This window comes from Ranitomeya imitator, chromosome 10 (genome assembly GCF_032444005.1).
Source record: "Ranitomeya imitator isolate aRanImi1 chromosome 10, aRanImi1.pri, whole genome shotgun sequence".
NCBI lineage: Eukaryota > Metazoa > Chordata > Amphibia > Anura > Dendrobatidae > Ranitomeya > Ranitomeya imitator.
The window spans coordinates 27,043,465-27,058,484 of NC_091291.1; the positions used below are offsets into that span (position 1 = coordinate 27,043,465).

A 15,020-nucleotide genomic window follows, 5' to 3' on the forward strand; every position below is an offset into this window, starting at 1 on the left:
TCTAGATATCACCATGATCAATGTTCGGAGATATTAACCTTAATGCCGGAACTACGACACTTCATGACTGCATCGGGAACAGTGGTACGAGGTGGGTCAATCATAGAAATGAGGCCAACAAAGCATAATTTATCTAGAGGAAAATTTCCGCTTTCAGCATCAAATGGGTAACCAGGGCCATACATGGAGGCAGGAAGCACCAGATGACAAAAACCTGTAGAAGAAACAGAACATATTGAAAATCTTTAAGATATCTTGAAGATTCCAGGTCTCAATTTAGGTTTTGTTGCATATACCTACCAAGAACTCTCTCTCCCATACTCCCCATCTCCATGTACGCTTCTTGAAACTTCTCCTTCATATCATCGTCCAATGGCAATTCCTCCCCTCCAATCATAATGGTAGAACATCTATCCAAAATTCGTTCTGGGGCCCCTTTCATCACTAACAAATAACCCTTCTCTGCAGGATCCTCTGGTTTATGAATAGAGACCTAAAAAGTAAGTAAAAAAAGGGAATTGCCAATAATCATAATCTTTTATCCCCAAAGAGAGCTTTGGCATTGAGATACAACAGGTTCATCAATTACCTGGTACTTGTTGCTCGAATTAAATGGGATTTCCAATACTTTCTCATTTCGATCCCTAATATTCATGACTTTTCCAAGTGCATTCTCTGTAAATTTCAGTAAAGCTGCTTCTGAGGCATCTCCATTGACTGACCTCTGCACACAAAAAAGCAGATTAAGATATATATATTTTAAAAAATTTTTATTGTTAAATGACAAAATGACCCTCAAGGATATGTTTTATGAAGACAACCCATCTCCAAAGAGGAACAACTGATCCCAGTAAGTCTGGCTACTCCAATCCTCAGCACTAGGGTTGAGCGACCTTCACTTTTATAGGATCGGGTCGGGTTTCACGAAACCCGACTTTTGGAAAAGTCGGGTCGAGTGAAATCGGCCGATCCTATAAAAAAGTCGGGGTCGGGGTCGGCCGAAACTCGAAACCCAATGCAGTGCATTGGGTTTCCATGGTTCCCAGGGTCTGAAGGAGTGGAAACTCTCCTTCAGGCCCTGGGATCCATATTTAAGTGTAAAATATAGAATTAAAATAAAAAATATCCTTATACTTACCCTCTGACGCGTCCTGGTACTAACCGGGAACCTTCCTTCCTTAGAATCAGCCTTCCAGGACCTTCGGTGACGTCGCGGGTGACGTCGCGGCTTGCGATTGGCCGCGCGGCCGCCCATGTGACCGCTCGCGCGGCCAATCACAAGCCGCGACGTCACCCGCGACGTCACCGAAGGTCCTGGAAGGGCTGATTCTTAGGAAGGAAGGCTGTCGGAAGGAAGCAGGGCGCTTCCGAGGGTGAGTATATACCTAATAGGAATATATATTCCATCCGCGCTTCTAGGACCTTCGGTGACGTCGCGGGTGACGTCGCGGCTTGTGATTGGCCGCGCGAGCGGTCACATGGGCGGCCGCGCGGCCAATCGCAAGCCGCGACGTCACCGCGACGTCACGGCAAGGTCCTAGAAGCGCGGATTCGAAGGAGGAAGGCTGCCGGTTAGTACCAGGGCGCGTCAGAGGGTAAGTATTGCAATATTTTTTATTTTAATTCTATATTTTACACTTTAATCTGAATTCCGATACCAATTCCCGATATCTTAAACATATCGGGAATCGGGATCGGAATTCCGATTCCAGATTCAAAAGATCGCCGACTTCATGGCCGACCCCCCACTGGGGTCGGGTCGGGTTTCATGAAACCCGACCTTGCCAAAAGTCGGCGACTTTTGAACAATTTCGACCCGTTTCGCTCAACCCTACTCAGCACACAGTAGCACAGCACACATTCCCTTGGAAAGTATCTAATACATGAATCAGCCAGGTCCTCCGGAAGAGAAAACCCTCTTATAAAGAAGATTCCAAAGGGACATCCGTATACCCTTCTAGAACATATGGACAGGATGTTTTTGTGAGACAGCACCACAGTTCACTTGCATATAGGTAGGATATATAAATGAATATTTACCTTGTTGATGAGAACTTCTTCTTGATCAGCACAGAATTCAGCTCGGTTACACAGGGTGGCAATTTTAGCCAGTGATTCCCAAGTTGGGGAGCTTTGATCAAACTTTTCACCTGAACAGAAAAACAATTATCAATGGTTACCTTTGTATTCCTCAAAAAATGTTTTGTGTGATGTTCGGAATCCCATTATCTACCTTCTAATGTCAAGAGATTAATAGGCCCTTACCTGTCTGTTCTTCACTGGTATCTGCATTGTGGATGAGATTGTCAAACCACATATGTGACACAGTCATCCGGTTCTGGGTTAGGGTCCCAGTTTTGTCAGAGCAGATGACTGAGGTGGACCCCAGAGTCTCCACAGCTTCCAGGTTCTTTACCAGACAATTCTTCTTTGCCATGCGCTTTGCAGTCAAGGACAGGCAAACCTGTAGGGCACATATTAGATTAGGAAGGCCGTGAAGTTTTAAAAGAAGCTTGCATCAAAGACAAATGCATAATGAGTTCATTAACATGTTATACTCACTGTTACAGTTGCTAGTAGTCCTTCAGGCACATAAGCTACCACGATGCCAATGCAGAATATTATAGCATCGAGGGGACTATATCCCATGCAGATGGAAATAATGAAGAAAACTACGCCAACGCCTACTGCAAGACCACTGATCAAGTGCACAAAGTGCTCGATCTCCAAGGCAATGGGTGTCTTCTGGTTACCAACTTGTGAGGCCAGTGATGCAATACGCCCAATGACTGTACGGTCACCTGTGTTAATTGCTATACCAGACGCTGTCCCTGTAAAGTAAGCATAAAATATTAGACCAGATTTAGTGACCTTTACCAAATGCATATCATCTTATGTATCTCTACTTTGTACATGAAGTAAAGGATATGAACTAGGGAAACCTCAAATTGTGATTTTTAGCTCACCTTCCAAGCAGGTTGTAGAAAAGAAGCCCAAATTTCTTGTCTCTAGAGGGTTATCATCGGTACATTCCATGCCACGAGGTTGTGCTTCTGATTCACCGGTGAGGGATGAGTTGTCAACCTGCACATCAAAATTATAAATCTTTCTTATGACGTAATGGTTTCCAAGATTTCATCAAACTCCCTAGCATGAGCTTTACAGAACGCAAAATTGTTTTCTTTATTCTTCTCACCTTGCAACCATGACTCTCAAATATACGTATGTCAGCCGGGATTTTATCGCCTCCTTTAATAAAGACGATGTCCCCGGGAACAAGGTTCTCCGCTAGCATCTCGATACGTTTCCCATCTCGAAGAACCAAAGCTTGCTAAATCAAGAAAGAAATGTATTAAAAACAACGCTCATCGACTATCATTCTACAAATTTATAGTAGTAACGCTTCTTACCTGAGGCACCATATTCTTAAAGCCAGCCATAATGTTGGTACTTTTGGCTTCTTGATAATATGCAAAGAGGGCCGTCAACACAACCACTGCAATCAGGATGATCGCCAACCAGAGCTAAAGACGTGGAAGAATTATAGGTAAAAAAAATACATAAAGGATTGAACCACAGCATCCACTCGACCTAAGATCTAAATCAAAATCTAACGGTTTTCTTACATTATCTTTAGAAACCGTAGGGTCTTGGGCAGCTTGAAGCCCATATGCCAGAAAGCACAATCCAGACGCAATCCAAAAGACAATGGCGAATCCTCCGCCCATGAGCATCAAAAATTTCACAATTTCAGGGGTTCCTTTTGGAGGTGAGAGTTTGTTAGGTCCATCTCGGGCTAAAATTTCCTGAGCAGCTGATGTGCTCAAACCCTTGAAAGAAAAACACAATTGATAAAATATTGTACACCCTTTTATACTTTACTGTACCAATAGATGGATTGATACATGAGATCATAAAATAAGCTTTCATCATTGTGTTAGAGATATGTCCACTTTGGGCAATCTCCCGGAATTCCATCCCAATCCGGGGAAGAACATTTCCAATTCATCTACAATGCCACCACAGGTGAAATTAAATATTACACAGCTTCCAATGAAATGAAAAAGCTGTCCTTGTAACAAATGGATATGCCAGATCTTCTAGAGTGAAGGGCAGGCTTTTGTATCTACTCCATTAGCTCCAACTACTAGTTAAGAGTCCAGGATGATGGAGCGCTTTCTTCTAACTCAGAATTACTATAAAAAAAAACAGTTTTTGAAAACATGTTTTCTAGATGAAGAAACCTTCTTGCAAACTGACCTGTTTGATATCTACTGAGTATTTCTTTTGTAGTTCTTCTATACTCAGCTTATGTTCGGTCTAGAAAAAAAAATGGTCATTTCATATTACCAAACCTCCTAATATCTGTATTTTATTGTATCAGCATTAATTTTCTATCACTTACAATCTCTAGCTCCTTTTTCAATTTTTCTACTTTGTTAGTATTCTTTCCTTTTATCCCTGACAATATGTTACTCTTGGTTTTCTCTTTTTCTGGTTTTTGATTCATGGGGATGGTGTAAATGTCGGATGGCTCCTGTTGAAGGAAAGAGATGGTAAAAAGTCTGGATATTACATTTACAATCGCTCAGCATGATTATTGCACTGGTGTGCCTTAGGCTGATCACAATAAAAGGCCACTCTACAATATGCAGATTTACAGTATTGGTGGGATCTGGGGAGGTCAGAAAACCAGTCAGTATCTGGTTTGATCACCATTTGCCTCACGCCCTGCAACACATCTCATTAGCATAGATTTGATCAGGTTGTTGATTGTGGCCTATGGAAAGTTGGTCCACTCCTCGTCAATGGCTGTGCGATGTTCTTGCATGGCCAGAAAATTGGTTCAGTGTATATATCTATAAAGATGATTTCTACATATACATTCTTTTTCATATTTATGGTCCTATAAAAATCTGTACTCAATAAAATATTTTGCAAGAAAAAAATATATAGATAGATATTAAATATATATTTCAATAAAAATGAGGACTCAAGAAAATTTATATATACTAGATCTATATACACAGTACATGCATATTTTGGCATATGCACTTTAACACTGCCTGAGAAACGTCCTCAAATGGACCAAAACGTTGGTGTCACTATGGGCTATTAAAATATTCAAATTTTCTATCTGGGAGAGTTGTCTTCAATTTTGTACATATGTACAGTATATATATATATATATATATATATATATATATATATATATATATATATATACAGCTCTGACAAAAATTAAGAGACCACTGCAAAATGTTTGTCTGATTTTTCTCTTTATAGGTATATTTTTGAGTGAAATGTAAATTGTTCATTTATTCTAAAAAACTTCTTACAGGTCTCCGAATTTCCAAGCAATAAATTTAGTATTTTTTTCTGACAAAGTAACAATGGTCAAAATAAAAAAAAACCCCAAAAAAGCCAGTGCTTTCAGACCTCAAATAATGCAAACGATACAAGTTCACAATCATTTAGAAACAACAATAATAATGTTTTAACTCAGGAAGAGATTAGAAATCAATATTTTGTGGAATAACCATGATTTTTAATCAAAGCTTTCATGCTTCTTGACGTGCTTTCAACCAGAGTTTCATACTGATCCTGGTGCAAAAATTAAAGCAGTTCCTCTTGGTTTGATGGCTTGTGGCTATCCATCATCCTATAGATTACATTCCGGAGGTTTTCAATGGGGTTCAGGTCTGGAGATTGGGCTGCCCATGGCAGGGCTTTGATGTGGTGGTCTCTTAAATTTTGCCAGAGCTGTATATGTATATATATACAGTACAGCTCTGGCAAAAATTAAGAGACCACTGCAAAATTTTCAATTTGTCTGATTTTTCTCTTTATAGGTATATGTTTATATATATATACACACACACACATCCAAAAATGGAGGCATATATATATATATATATATATATATATATATATAAAACCTACATATTTTTTTTTTCATTTTTTCTCATATATATGATATATGATCCAATAAAATCCAGACTTCAGATATTTTGCAGGAAAAATAATAATAGAAAAAGTACATTATTTTTATTATTATTTATTATTATAACGCCGTTAATTCCATGGCGGTTTATATATTTTTATATTTAATTATTTATTTATTTTTGTCCCCAAAATAGATATGATCCAATAAAATTCCAGACCCAATAAGTTATTTTGCAAGAAAAGTAAAGTGCACGTACCTGGGATGGTGAAATTTGAGATTGGGAAAGGCTGGACATTCTGTGGTGGTAAGTGGCTACCTGGAAGCTTCTTCAGCTGATCCTGTTAGATTCCGTCAGTTATGATGGAAGATGCCGGAGCCTTGTAGGATCACTCCTTTGGCTTATATACTACGCAGCTCCTCCCTCTGTCACCACCTGGAGGTAATAAGTGCAGTCCATTCCGGATCTCGCTGCACCAGGTTTGCCCCCAGATAAACCAGTATTTCTTTTTTTCTTTGAAAAACTATCAAGGTGCTGATAACAGAATTGCAGATCAGATAGATGGCCTTTACTAAGGATGTGAATCATCATTAGTGCACAAGCTGGGTGCGGGTTTAGCTATGCAAATGATACTATTAAAATATTTCAGCTTCCACTATTCTGGGAAGATTTTTGCTGCATCCTTTGGAATGTTTGCCCCGTCTTCCGTTCAGAGCATTTGTGAAGTCAGACAATGATGTCAGGGAGAGTCCGGGCTCACAGTTTCCTTTATAGTGCCCCCAATAGATGGAATTCTGGTTCTGGCTTTGTGCAACCGGTCATGTTCTCACCCAACCATGTCTCTATGGATCAAGCTTTGCGACCCCAATGTTTATCAGAATGGAAGTTGTGTCCTGCTCCCTAGTTGTACATTTGTCTATGATCACCCAAGAAATATGAGGACTGTTCTCAGATATCAATTAAGTAGGAGCAGAAGTCCACATGCACATCCATTAAAAGGATGAACAGAAGTCTCTAGTTTGGCAATCAATGGGGGTCTCATTATTCAGATGTCTGCTAATGGAGTTGTTATCTGCTTTCCTGTGGATAGGTAAATAAAGTACAAATTTAAAAAATGCCTATGAGCTATGATGGGCTCTATCAAATTCATCAGTAATACTATGTTCTTCTATGGAATTTGCCCAATAATAGTCATATACCAGAGCTGGGAAAAGTCCTTGGCTCTGGATGTTGCAGTCAAGTCCGAGGACTGAGATAGCTGAAGGGCTGCCAATAGTGGGCGACACCATGCCTTGCCTGCCGCAACCACCTGTTGTCAGTGCTATCTATCCTCAGGATACAGATATCGGTGCATCTTTTGGTGGATGATGGAGCCGTTGACTCCTTCATCTTCAAATCAGTGTGTGCAACTGAGCCAGCTAACGTGACAATGTTATTTCATCGTGTCAGCAGAGTCAGAGTTCATATAGAAGGTTATATGGTGTCATATTCTGTACATAGGGGGCTCATGCTGTGTATAGGGGCTATATGTGGGCTCATATTGTGTAAAACAGGCTATGTGGGGGCTCAAACTGTATATAGGGGCTTAATAGGAGCTCATTCTGCTTATAGGAGGCTGCGTGTGGGCTCATATTATATATAGGAGGCAAAGTAGTGGCTCACACTGTATATAGGAGCTGCCAGCTCCAGCAATAAACACAGAACTCTTGGAGCATCAGGACCACCTGAGTTGATTATCAGCTGTGGGCCTTCAATGCCGCTGCGTCTTCATGGGTCACTACTAGTAATGAGCGAGTGTACTTGTTGCTCGGGTTTCCCGAGCACACTTGGGTGACCTCCGAGTATTTATGACTGCTCGGAGATTTAGTTTTCATCGTGGCAGCTGAATGATTTACAGCTACTAGCCTGCTTGATTACATGTGTGGATAATAATAATAATTTTTATTTATTTAGCGCCAACATATTCCGCAGCACTTTACAATTAAGCGGGGACATGTACAGACAATAAATTTAATACAAGTTAAGACAATTTAAACAGTGAAGTTAGGAGTGAGGTCCCTGCTCGCAAGCTCAAAATCTACAAGGAAATGGGGGGGACACAATAGGTGAAAAGTGCTTGTTATTTCAGGTCTGGCAATTATAATAAATAGGGATTTTCATATAAAGCTGCATGATCCGGTCATCAGCCCGTGTGTTTAAGTGCAATAGTCAAGTATCAAGTGCAGTTATCGCGTGCATGGAGGGTGTGGAGACTGATGAATAGTAGGGTGCAGATTCAGAATAATATTTGAAGGAGGCAACAGGGCAAAGTTAGTTTACTGAGTAGTTGATGTGGTAGGCTTGCTGAAGAGATGAGTTTTTAAAGCGCGCTTGAATAGGTCGGGGCTAGGTATCAGTCTGATCATCTGGGGAAGTGCATTCCAGAGAGCTGGCGCAGCAGGAGAGAAGTCTTGGAGATGGAGGTGCGAGGTTCGGATTATGGGAGATGTTAGTCTTAGGTCATTTGTAGAATGGAGGGCACGTGTAGGGCGAAAAACAGAGATGAGAGAGGAGATACAAGACAGTGCAGAACTGTGGAGAGCTTTGTGGGTGAGAGAGATGAGTATATACTGGATCCTGTAGTGAATGGGTAGCCAGTGTAATGACTGGCACAAGATGGAGGCATTGGTGAAGCGGCTGGACAGAAATATGATCCTGGCTGCCGCATTCAAGATGGATTGGAGAAGAGAGTTGCAGTAGTCCAGACGAGAGTGAATCAGAGCGACAGTAGGAGTCTTAGCAGTTTCAAAGGTGAGAAAAGTTCAGATTCTGGAAATGTTTTTAAGATGCAGGTGATAAGAGCGAATGAGTGATCGGATATAGGGAATAAAGGAAAGTTCGGTGTCGAATATGATCCCAAGGCAGCGGGCATGCTGCTTGGGAGTTATGGTTGAACCCTCCAGGGTAATTTCGATATTAGGTAGATTGAGGTTAGTAGAAGAGAGAAACACAAGAAGTTCAGTTTTGGAGAGAATTAGTTTCAGAGGACATGATGACAGCAGACAGACAATCCTTGGTAATTTGAATTAGGGTAGGGGTGATCTCAAGGGAAGAACTGTATCATTGGGTGTCGTCAGCATAGAGATGATGCTGGAACCCAAATCTGCTGATTGTTTGTCCAATAGGGGCAGTAGACTTGTAATGCCCATACACTAAGTGCATGGGCTGACAAACATTTCACCATGGGGGGTACATTTTTAAAAAATTATTGATGGATGATGATAGTAGCTCCTGTTCTTCCTCCTCTTCTTTCTCATTGTCAACCAATCCACGTTGGGACGACAAGAGGCTGGGCTGAGTGTCATCCCCCTGTGTGGTTCTTTGCTCCATGTCCTCATGCTCTGCCTGCAATGCATCCTCTTTAATTGTGAGCAGAGAGGTTTTCAGAATGCTGAGAAGCAGCATGATAATGCTAATTATGGCGTCATCACCACTTACCATCTTGGTGCAGTCCTCAAAGTTTTGGAGGATGGTACATATGTCTGACATCCGTGTCCACTCCTGAGGTCTTATGTGTGGAGTCTGAACTGAATATCAACGGCCTTCTTGATGCTGGTAGTCAACAACTGCCCTATTCTGCTCACAAATCCTTTCCAACATATGCAGTGTAGAGTTCCAATGCAGTGAGACATCACACACCAGTCGGTGAGACGGACGCTGCAACCGTTGCTGAAACACGGAAAGGGCAGCCGATGCTGTAGCTGACTTTCTAAAATGGGCAGACAGACAGCGTACTTTCACTAGCAGATCCAGCAGCTCTGGGTAGCTTTTCAGAACATGTTGAATGATGAGGTTAAGCACATGGGTGAGGCAAGGTATGTGTGTGAGCTCATCTTGCCTCAGAGCCACCACCAGGTTTTGGCCATTGTCACACACAACCATGCCTGGCTGTAAGTTCAGCGGTGTCATCCAAATATCTGACTGCTCTTTCAGACCTGTCCACAACTCTCCAGCATTGTGCGGTTTGTCACCTAAGCAGATTAGCTTCAGCACAGCCTGTTGCCGCTTGGCTAGGCAGTGCTGCAGTGCTTCCAGCTTCTGACTGATGTGTTCATTTCAGAGATGGAGACTGAAGAGCAGGAGGAGGTGCAGGAGCTGCAGACTGTGGGGCAACCCTGATTGATGTAGGGCCCGCAATCCTCATGGGGAGGATGTGTTCCAACCCAAGGTCCGACTGGGTCCCATCTTCCACTGTGTTAACCCAGTGTGCCGTCAGTGAGATGTACCATCTCGCCCACAAGCACTTGTCCACGTGTCCGTGTTTCGGTGGACTTTCCCAGTGACAGCATTGTTGAGGACTCGGGTAATGTTGTGGGACATGTGCTGGTGTAATGCTGGTATGGCACACTGGGAGAAATAGTGGTGACTGGGGACCAAGTACCTTGGGACGGCTGCCACCATCAGGTTGCAGAGAGCTTCCGTCTCAACGAGCCTAAAAGATAACATTTTGAGCGCAAGCAGATGAGAAATGTTAGAATTTAGCACTGTGGCCTGTGGGGTGTTGGCTGGGTATTTCCGCTTGCGTTTCAATGACTGGGGTATAGACAACTGAAGGCTGCGCTGGGACAAGGACATGGACAGGCTTGATGATGGTGCTGGTTGACTGTTGGAACAACAGGTGCAGGGCCCAAGGCATCTTCACAGGTACGGTGAACTGGGGATTGGGTTGTATGCAAAACAGTGGAAGAAACAGTGGTGTCACCTGCAAACAGGATTCCTGGAGCTTGGGGTTCGGACAACAAAGTCATGTGCTTTTCTACCATGAGTCTAATCATGCTGGTGTTCAGGCTGGGAGTTTTGCTACCCCTGCTGATGGGGGCATGGCAGGTGCTGCAAATGGCCTGTTTGGGGTTATTGCCCGAGTCTTTAAAAATCAACCAGACTTGGGGGATCTAACAATTGGAATGGCAAATTCTGTCATGTTGGTGTTGCGAGAAACGGATGCACTCCTTCAGTCTGTGGCCACCACACTGCTTCTTCCTGCCTGTTGGGGTGATATGCCTCCTTCCCCATGTGTGCTGCTGTCCTCGCTCTGCATGTCCTCCTGCCAGGTTAGGTCAGTCACTATATCATCCACCACCTCGTCTTCTACATCTGCACCCTGCTCCTCCTCCTGACTTTCTGCCAATTGTGTCTCATCATCGTCCACCTCTTGTGACACTTTCACACCATTGCCTTCGTATGACCGTGGCTGTTCAAATCTTTGGGCATCGCTACATGCGATCTCATCTGGCTCCACTTCAAATTGACTGGCCGAGAGTCCGGAATCTTTAAAGATAAAACTGAACAACATTTTGGAGTGTCCAAGTGTGGGATCAGTTGTCTCAGGGCACTCGGCATGGTGAGAGGAAGGAGGATCAGGGTGAGTAATATCCGGTCCACACTCATGGCTACTCAGACTTGACCATGTGGAAGACATAGTGGTAGCTAAGTTACTGGAAGCATTATCCGCTATCCAACCAACAACCGTTTCACACTGCTCTGGCTTCAATAGTGGTGTGCTGCGATCCCCTAAAAAGTGGGACAGGAAGGTCAAGCGAGAAGATGTGGGTCTTTATTGTGGTCCACTTTCAGCTTGGCCACGGCCTCGTCCTCTGCATGCACCATCAGCATCACGCCCACTTCCCCGTCTTTTGCCCCTTGCCTTGCCCATTTTCAATGGACTACCAAAATATTTTAAAAGCTTAATACAAATGGATTAACTGGGAGAAAACTTATATGTGATCAGTATGCCTGAAAAGCAAGATACACCGACGGGCATCTGACGGAGATAACAGACAGTTAAAATAGGTTTTTTTTTTGTTGTTTTTTTAAAATTAAAACACTAAATTATGAGTAGACCAAGGCTAGCAGACAAAGCAATGTATCATATGCCTGCAAAGCGAGGATTTTGACACCACAGATACACCAGGCGTCTGACGGAGATAACAGACCATTTAAATGTGTGGCCTTGTTTTTTTTAATACAAATGGATTAATTTGGTGAAAACTTATATGTGATCAGTATGCCTGGAAAGCAAGATACACCAAGCATTTGACGTAGATAACAGACAGTTAAAATATTTTTGTTGTTGTTTTTTTTTAAATAAACCACTAAATAATAATAATAATAATAATAATAATAATTTTTATTTATATAGCGCCAACATATTCCGCAGCGCTTTACAAATTATAGAGGGGACTTGTACATACAATAGACATTACAGCATAACAGAAATACAGTTCAAAACAGATACCAAGAGGAGTGAGGGCCCTGCTCGTAAGCTTACAAACTATGAGGAAAAGGGGAGACACGAGAGGTGGATGGTAACAATTGCTATAGTTATTCGGACCAGCCATAGTGTAAGGCTTGGGTGTTCATGTAAAGCTGCATGAACCAGTTAATTAATTTTTTTTTTTTTTTTTTAATATAGGCCACACAGGGATCGTTAGGTTAATGCATTGAGGCGGTAGGCCAGTCTGAACAAATGAGTTTTTAGGGCACGCTTAAAACTGTGGGGATTGGGGATTAATCGTATTATCCTAGGTAGTGCATTCCAAAGAATCGGCGCAGCACGTGTAAAGTCTTGGAGACGGGAGTGGGAGGTTCTGATTATTGAGGATGCTAACCTGAGGTCATCAGCGGAGCGGAGGGCACGGGTAGGGTGGTAGACTGAGACCAGAGAGGAGATGTAGGGTGGTGCTGAGCCATGGAGTGCTTTGTGGATGAGGGTAGTAGTTTTGTACTGGATTCTTGAGTGGATGGGTAACCAGTGTAATGACTGGCACAAGGTAGAGGCATCGGTGTAACGGTTGGTGAGGAATATGATCCTGGCAGCAGCATTCAGGACAGATTGGAGCGGGGAGAGTTTGGTAAGAGGGAGGCCGATTAGTAGAGAGTTACAATAGTCCAGACGAGAATGAATAAGTGAAACAGTAAGAGTTTTTGCAGAGTCGAAAGTAAGAAAAGGGCGAATTCTAGAAATGTTTTTGAGATGCAGGTAAGAAGAGCGAGCCAGTGATCGGATGTGGGGGGTGAATGAAAGGTCAGAATCAAGGATGACCCCAAGGCAGCGGGCATGTTGCTTTGGAGTAATGGTGGAACCGCAAACGGAGATGGCAATGTCAGGCAAAGGTAGGTTAGTAGAGGGAGAAAACACGAGGAGTTCAGTTTTTGACAGGTTTAGTTTCAGATAGAGGGAGGACATGATGCTAGAGACAGCGGTAAGACAATAATAAGTAGACCAAGGTTATCAGACAAAACAATGCAACGTATGCATGCAAAGCAAGGATCTGGACACCACAGATACAACAGGCATCAGACTGAGATAATAGACTGATCAAAATGTGGCCTTGATTTTTTTGGGCCCACCAAAATTGTGTCAATAAGTAGGTTATGAAACTTAATAAAAAATTGGAGTACTAAAATTGTAAGAGATTTAGCACAATGATATGTGATGCATGTGGTGTACAAATCACAGGGATAAATATAAGAACTGTAGCTAAACATTTTTGTGTCAACTACAGTTTTTTGGGGCAGCGAAATGGTGTCCAAAAATGTTGTAAGACACTGCAAAAAATTAAATAGTACCAAAAAAGGCCAGATTTTTCTGCGTACCCACATCTGATGTCTTGGACAAAAAAAAATTTAATTGTTAGATTTTCACGCTCTTATTTCACAATGACCTGGCTGTAGCCTGCAGCATGACCAAGCAAATAAATGTAGAAAAAAGGGGGCTATGGATTGCTTTCTAATGAAATGAGCAGGTATGAGCAGCAAAAAAAAATTGCCACGGATACCTGCAGCTACGTATATATAAAATTTGCAGCAGTACACAGGAATGGAGCATTTTGAGGTATGCAGTGAGATCTATAAACTCACATACAGTGCCTGCAGGTATTGCACTGATGTGTATATGTGCAAATAGACTCCCCTGCCTACCTAGCACTGCAAGCTATGTACCCCCGAATTAGCCTTAAAAGAGACTGTTGGTTTATCAGGATTTGTGGATAGAAGACTAGCAGACCCACACTATTATAAGAACGAATCTGACCCTATCTGAGCAGCAGCTCTCCCTACACTCGCTAAGTTCGGAGCAGAATGCGGCGAGCAGGACGGTGCCAGGTCTCTGTGCGGCCAGCCAATCACTGTAATACCACAACAAAGATGGCTGCGGTATTACTGTGCATGGCAGACAATCCCTGCATGCTGATTGGTGCTCTGAAGAGCGCCAGCATTAAAAGAAGGAGACCCGAGCTCCAGACGAATAATCAAGGAAACACTCAGTGCTCGCCGAGTACACCGAGCATAGTGATACTTGGGCGAGTACCGAGTAGTGGTGAGCACGTTCGGTCATCACTAATCAGTATTAATTATCTATCACTTACAATCTCTAGCTCCTTTTTCAAGTTTTCTACTTTCTTAGCATTTTTCTTTCCTTTAATCCCTGAGAATATATTATTCTTGGTTTTCTGTTTTTCTGGTTTTTCATTCATGGGGATGGAGTAAATGTCGGATGGCTCCTGTAGAAGGAAAAGGGACAAAGGATGGTAAAAAGTCTGGATATTACATTTACAATCGCTCAGCATGATTATTGAACTGGTGTGCCTTAGGCTGACCACAATAAAAGGCCACTCTACAATATGCAGATTTACAGTTTTGGCGGGATCTGGGGAGGTCAGAAAACCAGTCAGTATCTGGTTTGATCACCATTTGCCTCACGCCCTGCAAAACATCTCCTTTGCATAGATTTGATCAGGTTGTTGATTGTGGCCTGTGGAATGTTTGTTCTCTCCTCTTCAATGGCTTTACGAAGATCTTGCATGGCAAGAAAATTGGTTCAGTGTTGTTCAGTGTATATATCTATATAGATGATTTATACATATAATTTTTTTTCATATATGTGATCCTATAAAAATCCGTACTCAATAAAATAAATTGTAAGAAAATATATACCCGTATATACTCGAGTATAAGCCGACCCGAGTATAAGCCTAGGGTGGAAAATGCAGCAGCTACCTGCTGTATAAGCACTTCTACGGGTCAGTCAAGTGCTTA

General features: G+C 42.4%; 1 protein-coding gene across 1 annotated transcript in view; it reads right to left on the reverse strand.

The window, feature by feature from the left end:
- Positions 1-14,787, reverse strand: part of LOC138652180 (potassium-transporting ATPase alpha chain 2-like) — a 30,622-nt gene extending 15,835 nt beyond the window's left edge. The window contains exons 1-13 of the mRNA XM_069742947.1: positions 14,680-14,787; positions 14,351-14,485; positions 4,261-4,320; positions 3,627-3,830; positions 3,411-3,524; positions 3,197-3,331; positions 2,967-3,084; positions 2,563-2,831; positions 2,266-2,464; positions 2,041-2,150; positions 590-724; positions 301-493; positions 39-214 (exon numbers count right to left, since the gene is read on the reverse strand). Coding sequence (XP_069599048.1) covers positions 39-214; positions 301-493; positions 590-724; positions 2,041-2,150; positions 2,266-2,464; positions 2,563-2,831; positions 2,967-3,084; positions 3,197-3,331; positions 3,411-3,524; positions 3,627-3,830; positions 4,261-4,320; positions 14,351-14,485; positions 14,680-14,787 — 1,956 coding nt within the window. The remainder of the gene's footprint in view (positions 1-38; positions 215-300; positions 494-589; positions 725-2,040; positions 2,151-2,265; positions 2,465-2,562; positions 2,832-2,966; positions 3,085-3,196; positions 3,332-3,410; positions 3,525-3,626; positions 3,831-4,260; positions 4,321-14,350; positions 14,486-14,679) is intronic.
- Between the last annotated feature and the right edge of the window lie 233 nt (positions 14,788-15,020).